The sequence below is a fragment of the Chiloscyllium punctatum genome, chromosome 8, assembly GCF_047496795.1.
Source record: "Chiloscyllium punctatum isolate Juve2018m chromosome 8, sChiPun1.3, whole genome shotgun sequence".
NCBI classification, from domain to species: domain Eukaryota; kingdom Metazoa; phylum Chordata; class Chondrichthyes; order Orectolobiformes; family Hemiscylliidae; genus Chiloscyllium; species Chiloscyllium punctatum.
In genome coordinates this window covers 71,096,487-71,120,328 of record NC_092746.1, presented here as the reverse complement: position 1 = coordinate 71,120,328, position 23,842 = coordinate 71,096,487, and the positions used below count along the sequence as shown (strand labels likewise).

The following is a 23,842-nucleotide window of genomic DNA, read 5'->3' as shown; positions in this document are numbered from 1 at the left end:
AAAACTGATCAGTTGCATCATTGCAAAAGATATGGCTGATACTTTTGAACCTGTCTTCAGAAAGAAATGCCATATTGGTGACCCATTCCTGATGTCCCGAGCATCCTAGTTGCCAATATTCAGCCAATTCAATTCACTCCATGTGATACCTATAAATAGCTGAAGACACTGTGTACTGGATACTGCAAATGCTATGGCGCTGACAACAGTCCAATAATGGTACTGAGGACTTGTACACCTGAACTAGCCAATCAGTTCAATACCACAACAATGCTGACTTCTACCCAGCATTATAAAAAAAATGCCCAAGTATGTCCTGTCCACAAAAAGCAGGATACATCCAGCCCAGTCAATTAATACTTAGCAGTGTACTTTTGAACAGCAAGGAATTGGAAGAAGTCGTTGAAATTTTTTGCATTTGCTCAGCAAAGACCTGCTCACTGATACTCAGTATGCATTTTGCTGGGGTTACTCAGTTCCAGATCTCATTGGTTTTGGTTCAACCATGTGCAAAAGAGCTGAACTCCAGAGATGATATGAAGGTGACTGCCCATGACATCAAGACTGCATTTGACCTGGTCAGCCATCACAAAATTGGAGTCAGTGGGATTCAGGAAAACATTCTGCACAGATTCGAGACATACTTAGAACAAACTGCAAAGGTTTTGGATGTAGAAAATCAATTATTTTAATCCCAGAACACTCTTCAAGAGTCCCTCAGTGTAGTGTCATTGGCCCAGCAGCTTCAGCTGCTTCATCGATGACCTTTTCTCCATTATAAGATAAGAAGTGAGGATGCTCACTGATGTTTATACAATTTTCAGCATCATTCTCTACTCCTCACGTACTGAAGCACATTGTGTCTCTATCCAGCAAGATCTAACCTTGGGCTCATAAGTGGCAAGTTACATTCACGTCATACAAGTGCTAGACAATGACCATCTCCAACAAATGCAAATCTAACCATCTGTCATTGACATTCAATAGAAGTATAACCACAGAATCCCCTATTATTAATGTCTTCTGTCTTCCCAAATTCTGTTCACTATCTGCAAAACAGAAATCTGGAAAGTGATCGAATATGTTCCACTGGCCTGAATGGATGCAACTCCAACAAATCTCAAGGAACTCAATCCCAACCAGGATAATGAAGCCCACCTGACTGGCATCCAATCCACGTTCACTCTTTCCTCAACCAATGCACAGTGTTAGTAGTATGCCATCTACAAGATGAACTGCAGCACTCAAAGCTCCTTTGATAGTACCTTCCAAATCCTCAAATCTTGCTTGACTAATTCGCTACAATTCTTTGAAGAAGTGACACGCAAAAGTGGTTCATGGGGATGGTGCAAATGTAATTTATCTGGACTTGCAGAAGGTGTTTGATAAGGTGCCATACAAAAGGTTAATTCATGAGGTTGGATCATATGGAATTAGCAAAGACAGTTTCTAACAGTGAAAATCTAACCAATCCCATTGACATTCAATGGCATGTTCATCACTGAATCCCTTGTTAACAACATCCTAATGGTTACCATTAGCCTGGATAAATGACTGGCTGATGGACAGAAGACAGAGTTAGGATAGATTTTTTTTTCTGGATGGCAAGTTCCACCTAGTGGGGTGCCACAGAGTTTGATCCTTGGACCCCAGCTATTTACAATCTATTAATGACTTGGATACAGGGATAGAAGGCTCTGGAGTCAAATTTGTAGATCACACAAAAACAAGTGGGGCTGGTAAATTGCAGTGAGGATATAAGAACCTTACAGATGTATATAGCTAAGTTAGGAGAGTAGGCCATCATGAGGCAGATGGAGTTTAACATGGATAAGTGCGGGGTCATGCATTTGGGTCAAAAAATGGGAAGGCAACCTATTATCTTAATGGGGAAAGATTTCAGGGTAGTCTGATGCAGAGGGATTTGGGTGTCATTTTTCATGAGTTCCAGAAACTAGCATGCAAATACAGCAGATAATAAAAAAAGCAAATGGAAGTTAGCTTTTATAGCTAAGAAAATAGAATATAAAGGGAAGTAAGTATTGACGAGACCGCACCTGGAGTATTGTGCACAGTTTTGGTCCCCTTGTTTGAGGAAAGATGTAGTGGCATTGGAGGTTCACTAGATTGATTCCAGAGATGAGGGGTTTGTTGTGTGAGGAGAGATTGAAAAGCTTAGACCTATACTGTCTGGAATTTAGAAGAAATGAGGGGAGGTCAAATTGAGGTATTCAAGATGTAAAAGGTGTGGATAAAATATCAGAAGCTTTCTTTTCTGGGCATTCCAGGACGAGAGGTCATAGTCTTCAGATAAGAGGCAGCAAATCTAAGTTGAGGAGAAATTCCTTCTCTGAGAGGGTTGTGAATCTGTGGGATTCCCTTCCCAAAATGCGGTGGAAGATAGGATGGTGAGTAAGTTTAAGGAGGAATTGAACAGATTTTTTAAAAGTGGTAATAGGCTGAAGAGATATGGAGAGGAGGCAGGAAAATGGGGTGATGAGCATACCAACCATGATCAGTTGGAGGGGAGGGGGTTGGGGGGGAGCGTGGCAGACTTGATGGGCTGAATGGCCTAATTCTGCTCCTATATCTTATGAACTTATGAACACAGACTCTACCTACCACCAGATAAGGGCCACAATGTCATGGAAACAGATGGAAGATACTGACCAAGTTCTGGTTAATAGTAACCATTAGGATGTTGATAGCGAGGGATTCAGTGATGAACATACCATTGAATGTCAATGAGATTGGTTAGATTTTCACTGTTAGAAACTGTCTTTGCTAGGCATTTGTAATGCCATCTGAAGGTTACTTGCCACTTCAGCCCAAGCCTGGATGTTTCCCTGGCCCTTGTTCACAGCATGCTTCACACCTGCCATGAATTGTGTCGAACATTGTAAAATCATCAGCAAACATCCCCTCTTCTGCACTTTTGATGGAGAGGAGGTTACTTATGAACTGGTTGAAGATGGTTGGGCTATCACTAGAATTCCTGTCGAGATGTCCTAAGGCTGAGATGCTTAACTTTCACCAACCCCACCTGCAAGTCCCTCTGAAAGGCTACACAACATCCTGACTTCGAATATATCGCTGGGTCAATATCCTGAAACTCCCTCCCTCACAGCATTCTGGGTGTTCATACGGCACATGGAAATGGCAGTTCAAGAAAGCAGGCAAAAGTGAGGACTGCAAATGCTGAAGATTAGAGTCAAGATTACAGTGGTGCTGGAAAAGCACAGCAGGTCAGGCAAAATCCGAGGAACAGGAAAATCGATGTTTCAGGCAGGAGCCCGTCATCTGTTCAAGAAAGCAACTCACCACCATCTTCTTGATAGCAACTGTATAATTAGTAACACTGTCCCAGCCAGCAACCCTCATATCCCACAAGTGAATAAAAACAATGAGCTGGGCATTATAGCCAGCAACACTTACCTCCCACGAGCAAATGAAAACAGCGAGCAGTATAAAACGCACATTTTCATTCCAAGGTCAGTAGTGTGTGGCCACATTGAAAGAAGTAATTAAAGGAGTTTGAAATTTCTGATGCAAATTCTCAGGTGTCCTACTTGACATTTTCAGGAGTGCATTGAGTCTTGTAAAGTCCTATACTTCTGACTGGCAGTAGACCAGGTTCCTCTTCAGTTTTATATCAAAATCATAAAATTGTGTCTGGTTAAAATACCAAGTGACAAGAGGTTAAAATCTGTGATTTGAGAAACCCCAAAGTTAACTGAAATTCAGAAAAGTTCTATTTTGTTATCATATCTGTATCTGTTGGCTGAAAATTTTCACACAACTTACTATTTAATTTATCTTAACTTGCAATCTCTTTAGTTAAGCAATACCTCAACTTTAAAATTTTAATTCTTTTTTCAAATCCTTTCCAATCTCTGCAATCTCTATTCACCACATGACCCTTCGAAATGTCAGTGTTTCTCTAAATTTGGCATCTTGAGCATTTCCAAACTTAATTAGTTTCTGTGCCCCTAAGCTGTGAATTAGTTGCTGCTCCCCTAAGTTGTGAATTCCTTCCCTAAACATCTCCTCTGTAATACATTTCCCTCTCTCATAAAACCTAACAATTTGACAAAGATTTTGATCTTCGGCCCGAATATTTTCTGCATCGCTCAGTGCTGATCATTCCTTTTTATACAATACTCCAGTGAACAACCACAGAGTATTATGAGGTGTTATATAAACATAAGTTAATGTTGTTGAGTGATTAACTGATAATGTCAGCAGGCCACGTAACTCTGAATAACAGGGAATATGGCAGGATTGGAATGATTTAATATTTATCCAAATGCACAATGTAGTCAACAGACCCCTAATTGTACTAAGAAGATGAGCAGCTTTCTTGAACTGCTGCAGATTGTGTGATAAAGGTAAACCATTACTGCTATTAGGAAGGGACTTCCAAGATATTGACTAAATCTTGATAAAGGGGCAGTGGTACATCTTCAAGTCAGGATCATGTGTGACTTAAAGAGGAACTTGCAGTATTCTAATGTACCTGCTGCCCTTCCAAGTGGTACTGGTTATGTCTATTTGCACAGCTGTTCAAAAAAGCCTTGGTGTGTTGCAGCGGTGTATCCTGGAGATGATATATAGTTCAGCTGTGCTGTGCTGTGCTGTTGTGGATGTGGTGAATGCTTAAGATGGTGGATGATGTGCCAGTCAGATAAGTTGCCTTGTCCCAGATGGTATCAAACATCTTGAGCAGTGTTAGAGCTGCTGTCATCCAGACAAGAGAAGAGTATTCTGCATATCCTGGTCTTTTGCCTTCTAGATGGTGGACAGGTTTTGAATTGGGAGGAAAATTACTCACTGCAGATACCCAGTTTCTAGCCTGCGGTATTTATATGGTTGATGCAGTTAAGGGAATTAGGAAGGATCAATAAATGCTGGCCTTGCCTACACCACTTATATTGCATGAACTAATAAAAAAATACTGAGTAGCGTGATTGTTATTTGCCCAAGCCTAAATGTTCTCGAAGTCTAGCTGTATATGTGCTTGTGGAAACAGACCATTACATTAGCTGAGCAGCTACATATGTGACTGAATATTTTACAAACACCAACACCTGAGAACTTATTATGGAGGGGGCCCATTGATGAAGTTGGGTCTTGGAGATTAAACTGAAAACACATTGGCTTTGTGTGACATTGGTAATGTTCCTAGCTCTGAGCTGGGAGGCATAGGTTCCAGCTCTCCCTGTTCTAGAAGGGTATAATAGCATCTCAGAACAGGTTGATTAGAAATATCCAAGAATACCCATTAGTGGGTACTAGAATGGTAATAGAAACAAATATAACCTGAAAACAATGCGATTTTTGCGGTGCTGTGGTAGTGTTTCTACTCCTGAGCCAAGAGGCTTTGGTCATAATAACATCTCTGAACAAGTTGATTAAATATATCTACACAGATTGCCAGGCTATATTGAGGGACTGTTGTGGTGCAGTGGTAGTGTCTCTACCTCTGAGCCAAAAGGCTGTAGTTGAAGTCCCATCTGCTCCTGACGTGTACAATAACATGTCTGAGCGGGCTGATTAGATAAAATCTAATCTGAAAACAAGGGGACCCTTGTGGCACGATGGTAGTATCCTGACTTTTGAATCAGACCTGGATTCATATCTCATCTACTGTGAAGTATGTCATAAAATTACTGAACAGTTTGATTAAAAATATCTGACCTGAAAGCATCCTCTGGGCTGCAATAAGTGGACTCCAACAATTGGAACCATCCTCTTTTGTGTTAGGTATCACTCCGGTGAGTGAAAAGATTTCTGTTGAATACCCATCAACTACTCTTCTGCTAAGATTCCTTGATGCTATTATTCACTCAGATGTAGCACTGATGTTAAGATTAATCACTCTTATCTCATCTTTGGAAAATGGATCTTTTATCTATGTTCGGATCAAAGCTGTAATGAGATTTGGAAAGAACTGAGCATTGCTGACCACAGAGGGGGTGGTTTAGGTCAGTTGATGAGATGATTGGTATACAAAGCAGGATGATGCCAACAGTGTCGGTTCAATCCCCCCACCAGCTGACATTAACATGAAGGACTTTCCTTCTCAGCCTCTCCCCTTGCCTGAGGTCTGGTGGCCCTCAGGTTAAATCACCACCAACTGTCTCTCTCTGAGAGAGCAGCCTGACAGTCTGGTAAGACTATGGTGACTTGACTTGACTGCTGTGAGAGTGTAACTTGATAGTACTACCAATAACAACTTCACTGCTGATGATAGGGAATAGAATAGATTGGAAATGATTGAAGAGGTAGTAATTTGCCAGATTGGATGGATCTGTTTCTTGTGATAAGGTGGTAACATACCTGGTTAATTTTACATTGGTCAGATTGATGTAAGTGTACAGAATAGTGTAGTTATGGAGTACAGGTATTCAGTACTTCAGTTAGGATCTTACTGAGGTTCATAGACTTTGCTGTATTTAATATATTCAACCATATCTTGTCATCACATGGATTAAATTAGCTGAATACTGGCAATTGTAATACTGAGAACCTTAGGCACAGGCTGAGTTGGATCAAATACTTTACGTTTCTGACTAAAGGTGATTATGAACGCTGAATTCTCATCTTTTACTGTCTAGGCCATCTTTTGTTTCCCATCCCTGAATGCCCTTCAGTAAATGGTGTTGAGCTACCTTCTTGAATCATTGCAGTCCTTGGGAGTTAGGTACATGTGAAGTACTGTTAGCAAGGGAGTTCCAGGATTTTGACTAAGCAACAGTGAAAGAGTAAGGGTGTTGTTCCAAGTTAGGATGGTGTGAGATTTTGAGGGTACCTTGCAGACGGTGGTGTTCCTGTGCCTTTGCTTGTGAATGGTTGAGGTCATGGGTTTGGAAGGTGCTGTTGAAGGACCCTTAGTGAGTTGTTACAGTGCATTTCAGGGATGGTTAGCTTGCATATACTGATGCTGGGCATTGGGTGAAGGAAATGAATGATTAAGGTGGCGAATGAGCTGCCAGTTAATCAGGCTGCTTTGTTCTGGGTGGTGTTGTTGGTGCTGAGCCCATGCAGGCAATTTGAGAGTATCCCACCACCATACTTTCAACTTCATAGTATCCTACAGTGTGGAAGCAGGCCATTCGGCCCATCAAGTCTTCACCGACCCGCCAAAGAGCATCCCACCCAGATCTCTACCATCCCTGTAACCCTGCATATCCCATGGCTAATCCAGCTAACCTGCACATCCCTGGACACTATGGGCAATTTAGCATGGCCAATCCTCCTAACCTGCACATTTTTGGACTGTGAAAGGAAACTGGGGAACCCGGAGGAAACCCATGCTGACACGGGGAAAATGTGCAAACTCCACATAGACAGTCACCCAAGGTGGTATCAAATCCAGTCCCTGGCGCTGTGAGGCAGCAGTGCTCACCACTGAGCCATTGTGCCATCCCTGCTTTGAGGGGTAAGAGAGTAAAAATGGAAGTTATTCATTGCAGAATTTCAAGCTCTTGTAGCCACAATATCCAAATGGTTGGTCCAGTTTCACACCTGGTCAATGGCAACTCCAGGATGTTGATAGTGGGGGATTCAGAGATGTGAATAACATTGAATGTCAGGGAAAAATGGTAAGATTTTTTCTTATTGGGAATGAACATTGCTTGGCACTTGTGTTAAGTTTAAACAGCTGCCAGGTACATACATTTGAACTTAACAAAAATAGATGACAGCCATTCTCTGATTCATTTTTCAGCTTAATGCCTTGATTAATCAGTCAACCCACCTGGTTTAAATCTGACTGCATAGAGTTATTCAATTGATTTTGGCTTCCAACTGAGTCCCAACTACTCAGAGCCAGTATGGTTCTGTTGCTCTCTCAGCAGTCCATTGAAAGCATAACCGATCATTTCCTGCATGGAGTCTGTCTTTTTCTGTCTTCTAATTCCAGTTGACTGTGATGTAGCAACTGTTTTTTTAGGGAGCCTGAACTGTTTGAGTCAGAAACAAATGTAGCAACCCTTTTGAACTGTATGTTTTCCCAATGTTGCATTTTTCCACAGATTGCTTGCCTACACAGTAAAACAGGGAGAAAACGAGGACCGTAGTTGCTAAAGTTAAATTCTAAAAGAGTGGTGCGAGAAAAGCACAGCAGGTCAAGCAGCGTCCGAGGAACAGGACAGTCGACATTTCGGGCATAAGCCCTTCATCAGGAATTGCTGCAAAAAAGAAAGATTTCATCATGGTGTCCTCACTGTTCTTATGGGGAGATTGGGGTGTAGTGTTACTATCACTGGACTGGTCATATAGCTGCCATCTTAATGCTCTGGGTCATGGGTTCAAGTCTCTCATTGGCAGCTGCTGGGCATTAAAAGTCTAAATTCTTAAAACCTGGAATTGAAAGCTAATCTCAGTAATAGTGACAATGAACGTGTTATTGTAAAAATAAACCCCACCATGGGTTCAGTAATGTCCTTTAGGGCTTGAAATCTGCCAATCTTACCTGGCCTAGCATATATGTGACAGTCTTGTCTCATCATATGAATTTCCTGAAACCCACTCCCAATGGATGTCAGGGATTGTTCCTTTAGGTTTGCCCGACATTGTTCCGCTCCTCTCATCAAGCTGCCATTTTCTACAGAATTAGTAGCAGAGACTGACTACTGACTTACAGCTGAGGCCTAGGAGGTCAAACTACCCAGGGTTCACTCTGTTGTTCCAGGAGCTATTGGCTTTGTCTTTGTCAAACACCAAATTCTTGCCCTGAGTTAGAGTCAGGGAGTTTGCTGTTTGTATTCCTGAAACATTGTCATTGGTTCTAGGGAGATAAAGCTACATAATGAAATATAACTGTAGTAAATCTGTTGGATCCAGAAGAAATAAACTCATTCAGCACAAATTAGTGCAATCTAATAATAAAAACCTAAACAGCAAAACTCAAAGTAGAACAATAGAAAATTGTACATATGAATTAGAGCTGAAAATGTGTTGCTGGAAAAGCGCAGCAGGTCAGGCAGCATCCAAGGAACAGGAGAATCGACGTTTCGGGCATCAGCCCTTCTTCAGGAATGAGGAAAGTGTGTCCAGCAGGCTAAGATAAAAGGTAGGGAGGAGGGACTTGGGGGAGGGGCGTTGGAAATGCGATAGGTAGAAGGAGGTCAAGGTGAGGGTGATAGGCCGGAGTGGGGGTGGGGGCGGAGAGGTCAGGAAGAAGATTGAGGTTAGGAAGGCGGTGCTGAATTCAAGGGATTTGACTGAGACAAGGTGGGGGGAGGGGAAATGAGGAAACTAGAGAAATAGAACCCCACTGGTCCTCACCTACCACCCCACCAACCTCCATATACATCGTATCATCCACCGTAATTTCCGCCACCTCCAAACGGGCCCCACCACCAGGGATATATTTCCCTCCCCTCCCCTATCAGCGTTCCAAAAAGACCACTCCCTCCGTGACGCCCTCGTCAGGTCCACACCCTCCACCAACCCAACCTCTGCTCCCGGCACCTTCCCCTGCAACTGCAAGAACAACTGCAAGAAATGCAAAACTTGCGCCCACACCTCCCCCATTACTTCCCTCCAAGGCCCCAAGGGATCCTTCCATATCTGCCACAAATTCACCTGCACCTCCACACACGTCATTTATTGCATCCGCTGCACCCGATGTGGCCTCCTCTATATTGGGGAGACAGGCCGCCTACTTGCAGAACATTTCAGAGAACACCTCTGGGACACCCGGACCAACCAACCCAACCACCCCGTGGCTCAACACTTCAACTCCCCCTCCCACTCCACCAAGGACATGCAGGTCCTTGGACTCCTCCATCGCCAGACCATAGCAACACGATGGTTGGAGGAAGAACGCCTCATCTTCCGCCTAGGAACCCTCCAACCACAAGGGATGAACTCAGATTTCTCCAGTTTCCTCATTGTCTCAGTCAAATCCCTCAAACTCAGCACCGCCTTCCTAACCTGCAATCTTCTTCCTGACCTCTCCGCCCCACCCCCAGTCCGGCCTATCACCCTCACCTTGATCTCCTCCCACCTATCGCATTTCCAACGCCCCTCCCCAAAGTCCCTCCTCCCTACCTTTTATCTTAGCCTGCTGGACACACTTTTCTCATTCCTGAAGAAGGGCTCATGCCCGAAACGTCGATTTTCCTGCTCCTTGGATGCTGCCTGACCTGCTGCGCTTTTCCAGCAACACATTTTCAGCTCTGATCTCCAGCATCTGCAGTCCTCACTTTCTCCTCCATATGAATTAGAGGGCTGGATGAATGTTAATGTTGTTCACGTTATCTCATTCCAAGACTTGATAGGTTTTCACTATCGTAGTTTCTGATGTGATCAAACTTCTCAGTTGTATTACAACTTGTTATAGAGTTGTACACCATAGAAACAGACCCTTCGGTCGAACTCGTCTGTGCAGACCAGATATCACAATCTAATCTAGACCCACTTAACATTATTTGGCCCGTATCCCTCTAAACTCTTCCTATTTGGATGTTGTTGAACTCGAGAGAGTGCAGAAAAGATTTACAAGGATGCTGCTGAACTAGAAGGTGTGTGTTATAGGAAGAGGCTGAATAGCCTGGGGCTGTTTTCCCTGGAGCCTTGGAGGCTGAGGAGCGACATTATAGAGGTTTATAAAATCATGACGGGCATGGATTGGGTGAATAACGAAGGTCATTTTCGTGGGTGTGGGAGTCCAAACCTAGAGGGCATAGGTTTAAGGTGAGAGGGGAACAATTTAAAAAGTTACCTGAGGGGTAACTTTTTCATGCAGAGCGTGCTGCGTGCATAGAATAAGGGCCAGAAGAAGTGGTGAAGGCTGATACAATTACAACATCTAACAGGCACCTGGATGCATAGTTGTACCTTGATATGTTCTGATTTATAGCAATAACATATCTTTTAAAGCACCTGATTGAGATTTATAAAGAAAAAGTCTCTATTGATAACCTGTGTATTGTTTTAACATTATTTTGTGAAATTACACCTAATATCTCAAGTTTAACAGTAATTCACTACTGTTTTCTGTGTTTTTTTCCTAGAAAATGGCTCTGGGTCTGGAGAAGGAGGTATGTTTATATCTTATTACATATTCAGGTATGAAAGTCAACCTCATAGCAGTCAAAGTAGAAACAGAAGATAACAATTCTATACAGTGCTGGGTATTTGTAAAGTGTTGCAGTGGGAGAAGGGCACAAGTGGTTCCCTTTTATTCATCTACACAGCTTAGATCCTATCAATTTCTTATAATTTGAGGTGGGCTTTTTTTAGTCTATTCAATCTGGCTATGAGTTCAAAACTAAAACATTTAACAAAGCAATGGCCTTTTCAAAAAGGTTAAGAATTGATTCTGTTGCTATTGAATGTATTGACGTCTTCAGTATTTCAAAAGAGTTACTATTTCACAAGTGGTTGCTAATATCTCCATAACTTTCTGAAGGTCATGAACATTTAATTTTTTGAGCAAGTTATAAATGGATCAAGAATGTAAATCACTGTCTGATGATATTGGTGTCATTCCCAGATATGATTCCAGTGAAACGTTGCAATCTGCTTATAACTTCTTATCCAATACATACTACATTAGCAATCCATATGATGAGAGACAATACTAGTGATGAGTACTTCTGTGAAATGCATCTCAGAAAGTGATAACATAATTTAAAAATGCAAATGGTTATCTCAGATCTAAATCATTTGGCACACATTTGATAATAATTGGCATCCACTGTCATTTTACCATTTTAATTATGGAAACATGAGAAAAAGTTAAAAAGATGTCAAGAGTACACTTCCGTATAATGGTTCTGGTTCGAAAGTATGAACTGTTCATGCCACCTGAATTTCTTCCTCCACAACTTTAATAGAAATGTTGGCACCTTTAAAATAAATGTGAGAACGCATCTTGCTAAACTTAGAGGAAATTCACAGACTATTGCATTAAAAGTTCAAACGTTGGAATCTATGACATAAATTAAGGACCTCTTTATTATAAACCATTAAATTTTATTTACGATACAAATAATGAGACTGGACATGGTGTATTGTGTATAGTTTTGGTCTCCCGACCCTATACTTGCCATAGAGGGAGAACAGCAAGGGTTCTCTCGGATGATACCAGGGATGGCAGGACTTTCATATGAGGAGAGGTTGGTTCAACTGGGCCTGTATTCACTAGAGCTAAAAAGAATGAGAAGGGATCTGATTGAAATGTATACAATTTTAACAGTGATAAACAAACTAAATGCTTGGAGGATGATTCAAAAACTAGGATCACAGTCTCAAGATATGGGGTAGGCCTTTTAGGAAAGAGATGATGAAACATTTCTTCAGGCTGGTCAACCTGTGGAATTTGCATCCACTGAGGGCAGTGGAAGCTGGGTCACTGAGCATATTCAAGGAAGAAATTGATAAAATGTTAGGTATTAGAGGCATCAAGCATATGCAGGAAAAGCGTGAATATGGCCTTGAGATAGAACATCAGCCTGATTATATTGAATGGCAGAGTAGGTTCAAAGTGTCAAACAGCTTACTCCTCATCCTAGTTTTTATGTTTCACATGAATCAGTTCCATTTGCCTGTTCACAATTTTTATTGGAGGTGACAAGAGCATGGAAACTGATTTCAAACATGTTGAGTTCAGAGCAACACTGAATCATTTGTGTTTTCCTGACGAAAACTGCTGTATAAAATATATGAGGAAGTTTGATTCAGTGCAAGTCAGTAATATGGGAGGGCACTGACCTAGTGGTATTATTGCTAGATCATTAATCCAGAGAACCAGGCAACATTCTGCCATGGCAGCTAGTGGAATTTGAATCCAATAAAAAAATCCATAATTAAGCATCTAATAATCTCACATTGTTGATTATTGGAAAAACCCACCTGGTTCTCTAATGTTTTTTAGAGAAGGAAACTATCATCCTTCCTGGTCTGGCCTACATGTGACTGCAGACCCAAGGCAATGTGGTTAACTCACAATTTAGAGTGTAGTGCTGGAAAAGCACAGCAGGTCAGGCAGCATCTGAGGAGCAGGAGGGCTTTTTCCCAGAACATCAACTCTCCTGCTCCTCAGATGCTGTCTGACCTGCTGTGCTTTTCCAGTACCACACTCGACTCTGATCTCCAGCATCTGCAGTCCTCACTTTCTCCTGGGTAATAAATTCAGGTCAAGGCAGCAACATCCACGTCCTGTGAATGAATGAAAATAATGGCTGTATAGGGGAAGCAGCAAGTTAGCAATTCTTCATGAAAACAGCGGGACGCCAATTAAGTTATTTAAAAGAAGTGGTTCTGTTACATTTTCATGAATGTGAAAGAAATGTAATGATAACTTATGAATTCAGTGTGCAGCGCAGGGGATCACAGGCCTCTAATCATCAACCATCTAAAGGTGCTGGCATCCAGGCAAGGTCTCAGACAGTGCAAAGGAACTAAGAGACGGCCAAAAGGAACTGAAAGGTAACATAGAGCTGAGGAATAGGACAGTGCTGCAGAACTGAGGGACAGCATTATGGGGGAATGCATTAGTGGTTGCAGCATCTCAGTAAGGCAAGTAAAGGTGCAATTCCATAGTTATATGATAAATCAGCGAGACATGGTGAATGTTCGCTGCCAGGGCAGTGGCCTGTAGAGGAGTTTGAAGCAAACATTGATCTCAACCTTTCAGTCTCCATGGACCCTGAGCTGAGGAGCAGCAACACAGGAGGGGAGTAGGCCATTCATTAGAAGTATCACTGCTGCAACAAATCATGGAAGGAAGCCAAAGGGAATGGGAGCAAGTGCAAAACTGAAAACAGGTTTTGTTACATCCCAGAGTTTTCTGGACTCGCATGAACTACTATCAGATGGTGGAACACGAGTGCAACTGAAGACCTTGGCTGGCAAGAGAGACCATCACTGAACTATATGTAAAATGGCAGGAAAACATGCAACTAGGACTCAGTGGTTACCCAATGTCAGTGTTATTGAAAGTCATTGTTACATTAAACATCAGCACATCTGGCCAGTGGAGGGGAGGATAGTGTGGAGTCATATGTAATGCATACCTGCTGGAGTCCTTGTAATGCATCAACTAATTGCAGGCTTCCCTCAGAACAATCCAGTGAACTGTACACTCCTCCTCAGTCACAATAGCCTTTCAAATGAGTCTCCTGAATTAAAATGCTCTTCCTCATTCTCCGTTGCATCTCTTTTCTTAAAATCTCACATTGTATCCATAATACTGTTGTCATCAGTTGTAATCTGATAAAGATCATTAACATCACTCGGCAATCTCCTTTGCCTCAAAGAGAGCAACCACAGCCTAAAAGGTCATCAACCTAAAATGTTAACCCTGTTACAAAGGTGTTGCCCATCTTGCTTTTCCAACTTTTGTTCTTATTTCATTACCCACTTAAAGAATCACAGAATTTTACAGTAAAGCATTGTGTCTGTATCCGCTCCAGAAAGAGCTACCCCAGTTAGTTCCACCTTCCAGTGCTATCTCTGTAACCCTTGAACTTCAACATTTTCAAATATATATCTAGCTCTCTTTTGAAACCTCCGATGGAATCCACCTCGATTACCCTCTCAGGCAGCATATTCCAAATACTAACAACTCTCTGGGTTCCTCCTCATCTCTCTCCTAACTCTATTGCTTAGAATTTTGAAAGTGTAATCCCTTGTAATTTGTCCATTACACACTAGAAAATGAATGGCTTTTAACAAAGTCCAAGTCCACATTTTAGTGAGAACTTTATTTCAGTAACCACATTCTATAAAACTCACACCACTTGATTACCAGCTCCTGGTATTTTCCACTCAATTAATATATTCATCACCTCTTTCCTTATTCCATTAGGTCTCTGACACTCTTCTGACCATATTAAATTATAATGGATATGATTTTTTATTTACTAATTACATCTCGGTAAAAATTTAAAAACCTGTTCAAAATAGCAACATACTATATTCCTTGTTTCTTTTCTTTAAGAGCATAAGAATTAGGAACAGTAGTTTGCAATACAAACCTCAAGCCTATTTCACCATTTAATAAAATTGTGATTAATCACATCTCAGTCTTAACTCTGTTTCTTTCGTGCTTAATCTCTACAACCCTTTCACCCATTATTAATTAAAAATCTGTCTATCTCTTCCTTAAATTTATTCAATGTTCCAGTGTCCATCACACTCTGGGGTAATGAATTCCATAGATTTGTGACCCTTTGAGAAAAGTCATTCCTCCTCATTCCTGTTTTAAATCTGCCACCCCTTAGCCTAAAACTATGATCTCTTGTTCTAGATTGCCCCACAAGGGAGACATTTGCTCCATGTCTACTTTGTCAATACTGTTTAGCATCTTCTATATCTCAATTAGATCTTCTCTTATTCTTATAAACTTCAGTGAGTATAGGCCTAAAGTGTTCAATCTCTCCTCATAAGACAAGTCTTTCATCTCTGGAACTAATCTAATGAAGCATTTTTACACATTAAAGATCTAAGCATCCTAATTCCAGTATATCTAACAATTTCTTAGAGCTTACTCCTTTCTTTTTGAAACAGTCAGATAGCTGACTACTGCTATGCACCTACAGGTCATTCTGCTATAATGAGACAGTTGCGTTCCTCTGCAACCCTGTGCGATAGAAAATCATGCTGTACAAGACCGTGGTAGAAAATTGCTCTACCCGTTCAGTAGAAAGTTTGCATTATCCAAACAGCACCCATAATTCATCAATGATGTTGTAGCCAATTTGTGTTAATAAAACATGCTTTATACTAGAATGACCTGTATTTCAAATTGGAGATTTCTTTATTCCCCAACATCAGTTTTAAAACTGCAGTGTTTAATCCTCAGTCATTTTTCATTCACATGTTTTTTTGAATGAATGAATGATGATTTATTGTTGTTTACAGTGAATAATACATTCAAATACAGTGAAAAGCTTCAATGTCAGCAAAATCTGATGCAATTTTGAGTAGCTTAAGAAAAAAAAGGACATAACAGAAAGAGTGTCCATCGTCATTCCACCAGCTCTGCCCTGAACCCTCAGCTGGCTCACCATCGCCTGTGGTGCCACCCCTCCTCCACCATCCCTCTGCTGCCTGTGCCAATCTCATTAGAGTTGCCATTCTTCAGGCACCATTTCTTCACCGCTTGGCCCACCTTGCCATTGCCACTGCCAATGCTGGACCCACAGTCGCCCTCCAACCAGGAGCCCCTGGCTCCATTGTCGTCTCTCCAATAACCAGTGGACTCCATCTCCATGCTGACCACAGCCAGGAGCTGCAGTGCATCTTCACAGAATAACCAGGAGATCCCAGCTCTGAGCCTACCACTGTATATTATCCAATTGGGATCTATTATCAGTGTTGAACTCAATGAGTATTCCTGCTGAATGCCATTTTAGAATTTCTTCCAGTATTTTTGGTGAGTGAAATCACCATCGGGAATTCTCCTGTAATGCCACAGTTGCATTCCAGCAAAATCTCACTTAATCGAAATAGTGGGGCCTATGGGAAAAGTGGGGTTAGGATTAGACAAGCAAAAGAATACTCAGTATCACTCAAAAATCACCCAAAAGCATAACACAAATTGTAGCACAGCTTGAGTGAATGTTGAAATCGTATTTATTAATGCAACAATAATAAATTTAACACAGCCCACTTAAAAAAACATAAGGAAGCTGTGCTCTGTACAGTAACTCTCACAGAAAGCTGCCCATTGGCAGCTGACATCATGCATGAGCAGAACAGCACGAAGACCACGTGGACATCAGCGCATGCACAGAATGGAACATGCAAATCGATCCCCCCTGGAATGCACTATTGCCACTATTGCCAACAGAGGTAAGCATTTTCAAAAATGCCATTCCCTAATTCTTCAGCAACACTATAGCCAAATTGTGCTGCTGAAGTGCTCATTATCTCAGAACTACCTGTACCTGCTGACTCAACAACAGCAAGTATTGCCACCTACCACCTGATGAAGAAGCAGCGCTCCGAAAGCTTTGTACACCTCAGTCCAACACCAGCATTTCCAAATCATGTTGCCACCTATGTTGCTTTTTTTTGATTTTTCTGATCATTTTAGCATCCCAAGCTAAATGGTAACATTTACCTTCCTTTCCCACAAGCAAAACTATAAACCTTTCTGTACTTGAGAATGCGTCACAGCAGAAGAAGCAAGTTTCATGTTCTTAGCCTGTCCTAAGATGGAAACTTGAAAACACCATGCTTCATCTGTAATTTTCTTACTGTTTTAATTTCCCAAATAAAATCTTCCAACTTGGAATTTTTCATGTTTGTACTCAATTCTAATATTTAAAAACAAGCATTTGGCCTTATTTGGATGTCAAGCCAATTTAGCTGTTCTATTAGACTGTGCAATTTCTCCATCTCAGATTGGAAGCCACTACATCTTTTTGTTCGGCCCTACTTTGATTAATGGCAACAAGGCTAACATTTTTGAGATAAAATTTCAAATGCAGAGGATACTTGGTCCATTCTACTTGATTTTCAATCTAAAGTATGTAAAATCCCCTGAAGAAGAATCAAATTGTGCACAAAATTTTAACTTTGTTTCTCTCTCGACAGATACTCCCAGACCTACTGGCTTTTTCTAGCATTTCCTGTTTTTATTTTGGCTTTCCAAATTCCACACTATTTTCCTTTTGTTAGCGTGATGTCTTTTCATGTGCATATCCCTCACCAATGTGATAGGTTGCCGCAATCTGATACCTCTATTTACATCCCAAATTCTCTACGACTTTGTAGTTCTTGTTGTTTTATGTCTTTTACTTTAGTTTTCTAGTTTGTTCATGATCACTAAAGATCACATTGGTTTCTATTCCTAATGGTGTTCATGATCTCCTTCAAAGACGTGTTCAGATACACTGTCTTAGCTTACACTGTTTTCTCTCGCCTTTCATCTTTGTCCTTCCGTTCCTGAATTTATGGGCCTAACCTTCTGCCTTCATCCTGTAAATTCTTCCAGCTTTTATTTTTCTACAATGGCCTCCTCTGTTCAGGGGTGGACTAAACAGTCCCTGTGAAAGGAGTGTACCATCTGTCCATATTACAGAAACAATGCATGGGAGAAAGACGATCATGGCAATGTCTTCCCATTTACCCCTTCTATCAATGCCCGATGTGCACTTCCCTTCTGCCCAGCTGTGGACACCAAGTTTAAGACTTTCTTCCCGATTTTGCACTGTACTCCAGTCTGACAATCTGCCAGTGACTGGCTGCCCTGCATTCTTGGCAGTTTGAATGTCCCTTTCTTTACAGCAGTCATGACATAGATTTCCAGTATACAGTCTTTGCCCTTTCTCTTGCATTTTGTGACCTTTTCTCCTGCAGGAAGGAGGGAAAGCCTCCATAATGCACAGCTGACCATCTAATCAGCTGGTGTCCCTCTGACTCACGATGGGGGTTTTCCTAATATCTCATCCAAATTCTGCAGATATGAGAGGTAGATGTCTGTCACCCACATTCATTTCTCAGGAAGCAGCTTCTGCTTGGGCACGGAATTGCTTTGTCCACCTGGTCAATTCCTCCCATCAATGAGATTCATTGCACGTTGTGGGAAAGCTACTGCATTGTCACATTACATTACACTTATTCTGTGTAGAGGGAATCATTGTTTAGAGAAATGCATTTGTATATTTGTACTAGTTGGCTCGCCGTTGTCCCCTGGCCTCTATTGTCTAGAACATGCTATCCTATTAGTTTGCAGCAGCTTTTAAGTATTTCATTTGAGTTTATGTTAGCAGTATGAAGCTGAGTTTGAGTGGATTTTCAAAGCTATAAGTGAACTAACAACTTCAAAAACAAAAAACCAAAGAAAACGTAAACCATAGTCTGCAACTTTGAAATGTTGGATTAGTCAGAACGACTCAATCCTTACTGTAGTAGAAATAAAATAAAACATGAGACAGAATTGGAAGTCGTTCTAAGCTCAAAAAGAAAATCTGTAAATAGCTACAGAATTGGATAAAAAATTCCTGAGCAAGTCAGAGTAGCCAGTCTGTTATGAGTGCTGGGGAAAGAGTGCTACAAACTGGTTTACAACGTAGACCTCAATAAGGCGCAGAAAAGCCAGGCTGCAGAAGTTTTCTTATATTCATTCACCGGATGAGGGTGTCACTGGCTAGGCCAGCATTTGTTGCCTATGTGAAATGCCCAGAGGGCAGTTAAGAGTCAGTTACATTGCTGTGGGTCTAGAATCACATGTAGGCTAGACCAGATAAGGACAGCAATTTCCTTCTTTAAGGGACTTTAGTGAATCAGACTGGTTTTTCTGGTTCATGGAGCTATCGTCATCATTAGACTTATAATTCCAGATTTTGTTTCGTCTTAATTCAAATTCTATCATCTGCCATGGTGGGATTTGATCCCGGGTCCCAAGAACATTCCTGGGTTTCTGGATTCACAGTCTAACAATAATACTACTAGCCTCTTGCCTTCCTTCATTGCCTTTGAATGTTTTGAAGACCTACTTTGAATTCTATACTGATGTTACTAATGAATGGTATGTGTTCAGTATCAAAGATCAGGGAGAGGAAAGCTATTAGATTAGATTCCCTACAGTGTGGAAACAGGCCCTTCGGTCCAACATGTCCATCCTGATCTCTAAAGAGTAACCCACCCAGACCCAGTTCTTTCTGATTAATGCACCTAACACCTAACCTGCAATTCATCTAACCTGCACATCTTTGGACTGTGGGAGAAAACCCACACAGATACGGGAGCGGGGGAGTCACCTGAGGTTGGAATCAAACTCAGGTCCCTAGTGCTATGAGGCAGCAGTACTAACCACAGAGCCACTGTGCCATCCACAGACTCTTGATCAGTCTGTGACAGCGCTGAGATGTCTAGCTGAATCCCGAGTTTCTCTCAGGCTTAAGTGATCTGACTGAGAATATGACTGTTGAGAGAAGTGAAATTTACACTCAAGAAACTTATTGCAGAAGCTCTGAGGCTGACAGTCATCGCCTGGAGTATATAATGACAGGACAGACCTGCTGAGACACATGTTTAAATCAGAGTGGTGCTGGAAAATTACAGCGGATCAGGCAGCATCTGAGGAGCAAGAAAATCGACGTTTCAGGCAAAAGCCCTTCATCAGGAATAGAGGATTCTATTCCTGATGAAGGGCTTTTGCCCGAAACTTCGATTTTCCTGCTCCTCAGATGCTGCCAGACCTGCTGTGCTTTTCCAGCACCACTCTGATCTAAACTATGTTTTCCAGCACCTGCAGACCTCACTTTTGACCGGCTGAGACACATTCCAGGCCAAACAAAAAGACCACATTGGTAAAAAGGAAGAATTGTTTGCAGAAGATCAAGGCCAGAGGACAGAATTTAAATATGCACAGGACATCACACAAAAGCATAGGAAGTCAGTCCAGCATGAGGAAAGCAATGCCTTAACTGAAAGAAGCTGAAACACCTTTTGCACAGGAGTGATTAACTAGAAGGAAACAAAACAAGACAATAGAGACGTCTGCTGGAGAGATGTCAATTGATAATTCTGATGAATCACTGTCCACCATATCATGCTAAGTTAGCAGCATCGGGTTCATTGGTTTGTGACTGATGGAATGATGCTTGCATTGCTATGAACTCAGCTGATGGCAATACTGGACAAGTCTGATCCTAAAGTGAAACCTAGCTCATTGGAAAAAAACTTTTCTTTTTGTAATGAAGGTATCATGGTGACCAATCACAGAATATATTCAAATAAGACTGACAAGAAAACACAAAAGGAAAGAAAAATGGAAACAAAATTTTATGTATATGAATGGCAGTTTTGAAAGGTCTTGTCATAAATATGTATAGTAAGATTAAATAATTTTTCCCACCAATATCCTTTAGAGATACTCAACCCCAGTGAGACATCAGTCCCATTTTCACTTGAAAATTTCCTGCTAAACTGAAAAAGTAATAATTTATTTTTCCTTTGATTATTTCTGCACATTCAAAATGTGCTTTTCTCCATCCCTCCCCTGAAATGAGTAGACAGGCTCATTCATTGACTTTTCACTGTCTTTGACTACTTTGAGACTGCTAAAATAGTTTATGGCCTCCTTCCAACCCTGATGGCCTGAAGATTATCACAAACTAAAAAGTGCCATTTTACTCAAAATAGATCTTCTGAACTGCACTAGCTAATAGCCCCGGTTCTGTTTCAGTAGGTCATAAAAGTACAACAATTATTTCCCCAGGTATCTTACTCACTCATTTAACTTAAGGCATATGCCTTCTTGGAAAGACTGTTTTTATCTCCCTGTTCCAGTAACTTTCTGGTCTTTTCTTAAAAGAGTAAAATTACACCTGCACAGCACTGAAAACCAAAAACCCACTTACCCCTTTAGAATCAAAGAGTCAAAACTATAATCATAAATTATAAATCTGCATCACATCAGGACAGCATCAAATATTTGTGAAATGTCAGGTAGACGCTAATGTTTCAACTGAGATTTTCAAACCTGATCAAAATGACTCAGGATGATGATCCAAGAGAACCCTTAAAGATAAGTTTCAAGCAATATGATGGAATGTTACTCATTGAAGAGGACATATAAAGCTGAGAGCCCATACATTGAGAAGAACGAAGGTCTGGAATTTTAAATAATGCAAAATCACTCATCTCAGCTGAAGCAAGTCGAAAGTTTGAATTGCAGCTGAAATGAGTGATTTTGCTCACTATCTCAATGTCTACACTGACTCTGTGAAGAGTAACCCTTTCAGACCCATTCCCCTACCCTATTACTCTACATTTGCCCCTTATTATTGCACCTAACCTACACATCCCTGAACACTATGAGCAATTTAGCACGGCCAATTCACCTGACCAGCACATCTTTGGATTGTGGGAGGAAACCAGAGCACCCGGAAGAAACCGACACATGATATGGGGTGAATGTGCAAACTCCATATAGACAGTCACCCAAAGCTGGAATCGTACCTGGGTCCTTGGTACTGTGAGGCAGCAGTGCCAGCCACTGAGCCACCATACTGGTAACTCTACATGAGCCAGGAGACAATTGCAGTGTTTCACAGGGCTACAGGGCACTGTCTTCCAGACAGATGTTCGAAGATAGCAAAGATGTTTTTACAGAACCTGGATGCCCTCCTTTTGAATTTCATCTCAAAGTAGAGATAGGACCAACACAACATGAGTTACATATGAACATAGTAACAAGGAATAATAGGATACTCAGCTCCTTGATGCAGCTCTGCCATTCAATAAGATCATAGCAGATCATTTAACCTCACCTCTCCATCCCCAATAACCTTTCATCCCCTTGGTAATCAAGAATCTTTTCTTTCAAGTCTAGCCTGAAATACAAAACAGGAAAGCTGAAAACAAGGTGAGTAATCTAAAAAGAGATAGCTCCTACAACGTGAATAGCAGGATATCAGCAGAGAAAAAAGTTTGAAAACTGAAAGTGTGCAAAGCTCAAAAGGAGCATTATTAAGGTTTTAAGAGACCTTACTACCACATATAAACCATTAAAGAAATTTTGCCCTAACCTGCCAAGGCAAAGGTATTTAGTACCTGGTGAGTGTAGAGCTGTACTGGTAAGTGAACTGGATGAAAACAGCAGTTTTCTGACTAAAACTGTAATGCCATTTAAGAGACATGGATGGATGCACATCCTGCTTGATATTTCCACTGCTCCAGAAAACTATCACTGCAGATAGTGTAAAGTAATCAGTGATTTTCCTGGAGTGGAAACTATTGTGAATTACCTGCAAGTCTATAGATACAGAGGTATGATGGAAGAAACCATTTCAGACCAAGATCAGAAACTAGTGTGACTGCTGTACAGAGCTCACCATATGAACCTGAAGGTGAACAAAAAGAAGATGCAATTGAAAATGTCTGAAGTCCAGTATTTAGATTGTGTGCTGACAGCAAAAGTATCCTGACAAGATGAAAATAACAACAGAGATGCTACAACCAACAGAGAGTCATACAGCACAGAAACAGACCCTTCGGTCCAACTAGTCCATGCTGAACATAATCCCAAACTAAGCTAGTCCCACCTGTCTGCTTTTATCCCATATCCCTCCAAACATTTCTTATTCATGTACTTTTATAAATGTCTTTTAAACGTTGTAACTGTACCCACATCGACCACTTGCATACATGAACCGCACCGTGTAAATAAAATTGCCCCGTGTCTTTTTTAAATCTTTCTCCTCTCACCTTTAAAATAATGCCCCAGTCTTGAAATCTCCCACCCTAGGGAAAATAACATTATCTATACTCTTCATTATTTTATAAACCTCTGAAGGGTCATCCCTTAACTTCCTATGCTCCAGTGAAAAATCCCAACCCATCCAGCCTCTCCTTGTAACTCAAATCCTCTACGTACTGGTGAATCTCTCTGAATCCTCTCCAATTTAATAAAATCCTGTTGTTACAGGGAGACCAGAAGGGACACAGTACTCCAGATGAGGCTGTACAGTAGATGTGAAACTGTGCAGTGACTTGTTGAATTTGTGAACAATTTAGCAAAGGTCTTGTTTAACTTGCTAATAGCATGTTAACCTCTACAAAAGTTCATTGCTAAGAATGTGCAGTGGGGTTCAAAATGAGAACCAAATTTCACTAAAATCAAACAACTAATGATAACCCTAGTACTGAGATACTATGACATCAAAGGTTCCCTTGTAGCCTGGTGCCAACAAGACAAGACCTGGAGCAACCCTTATGCAGGAAGAACCAGCTGTATTTGCATTCAGGTTGCTAATGCAAAATGAATGATGCTAATCTCAGATAGAAAAATAATTCTTGACTATTGTCTTTATGAACTTTTTAGTCAGTATCTGTTTGGGAGAGACAAAGTGCTAGAGAAGTCTGACCG

At 41.1% G+C, this 23,842-nt stretch overlaps 1 protein-coding gene across 1 annotated transcript in view; it reads left to right on the top strand.

Moving 5' to 3' along the window:
• tmeff1b (transmembrane protein with EGF-like and two follistatin-like domains 1b) overlaps nt 1-23,842 on the top strand; it is a 228,004-nt gene that overhangs the window by 115,828 nt on the left and 88,334 nt on the right. Inside the window, exon 4 of the mRNA XM_072575758.1 lies at nt 11,025-11,051. Within this exon, the coding sequence (XP_072431859.1) occupies nt 11,025-11,051 (27 nt within the window). The remainder of the gene's footprint in view (nt 1-11,024; nt 11,052-23,842) is intronic.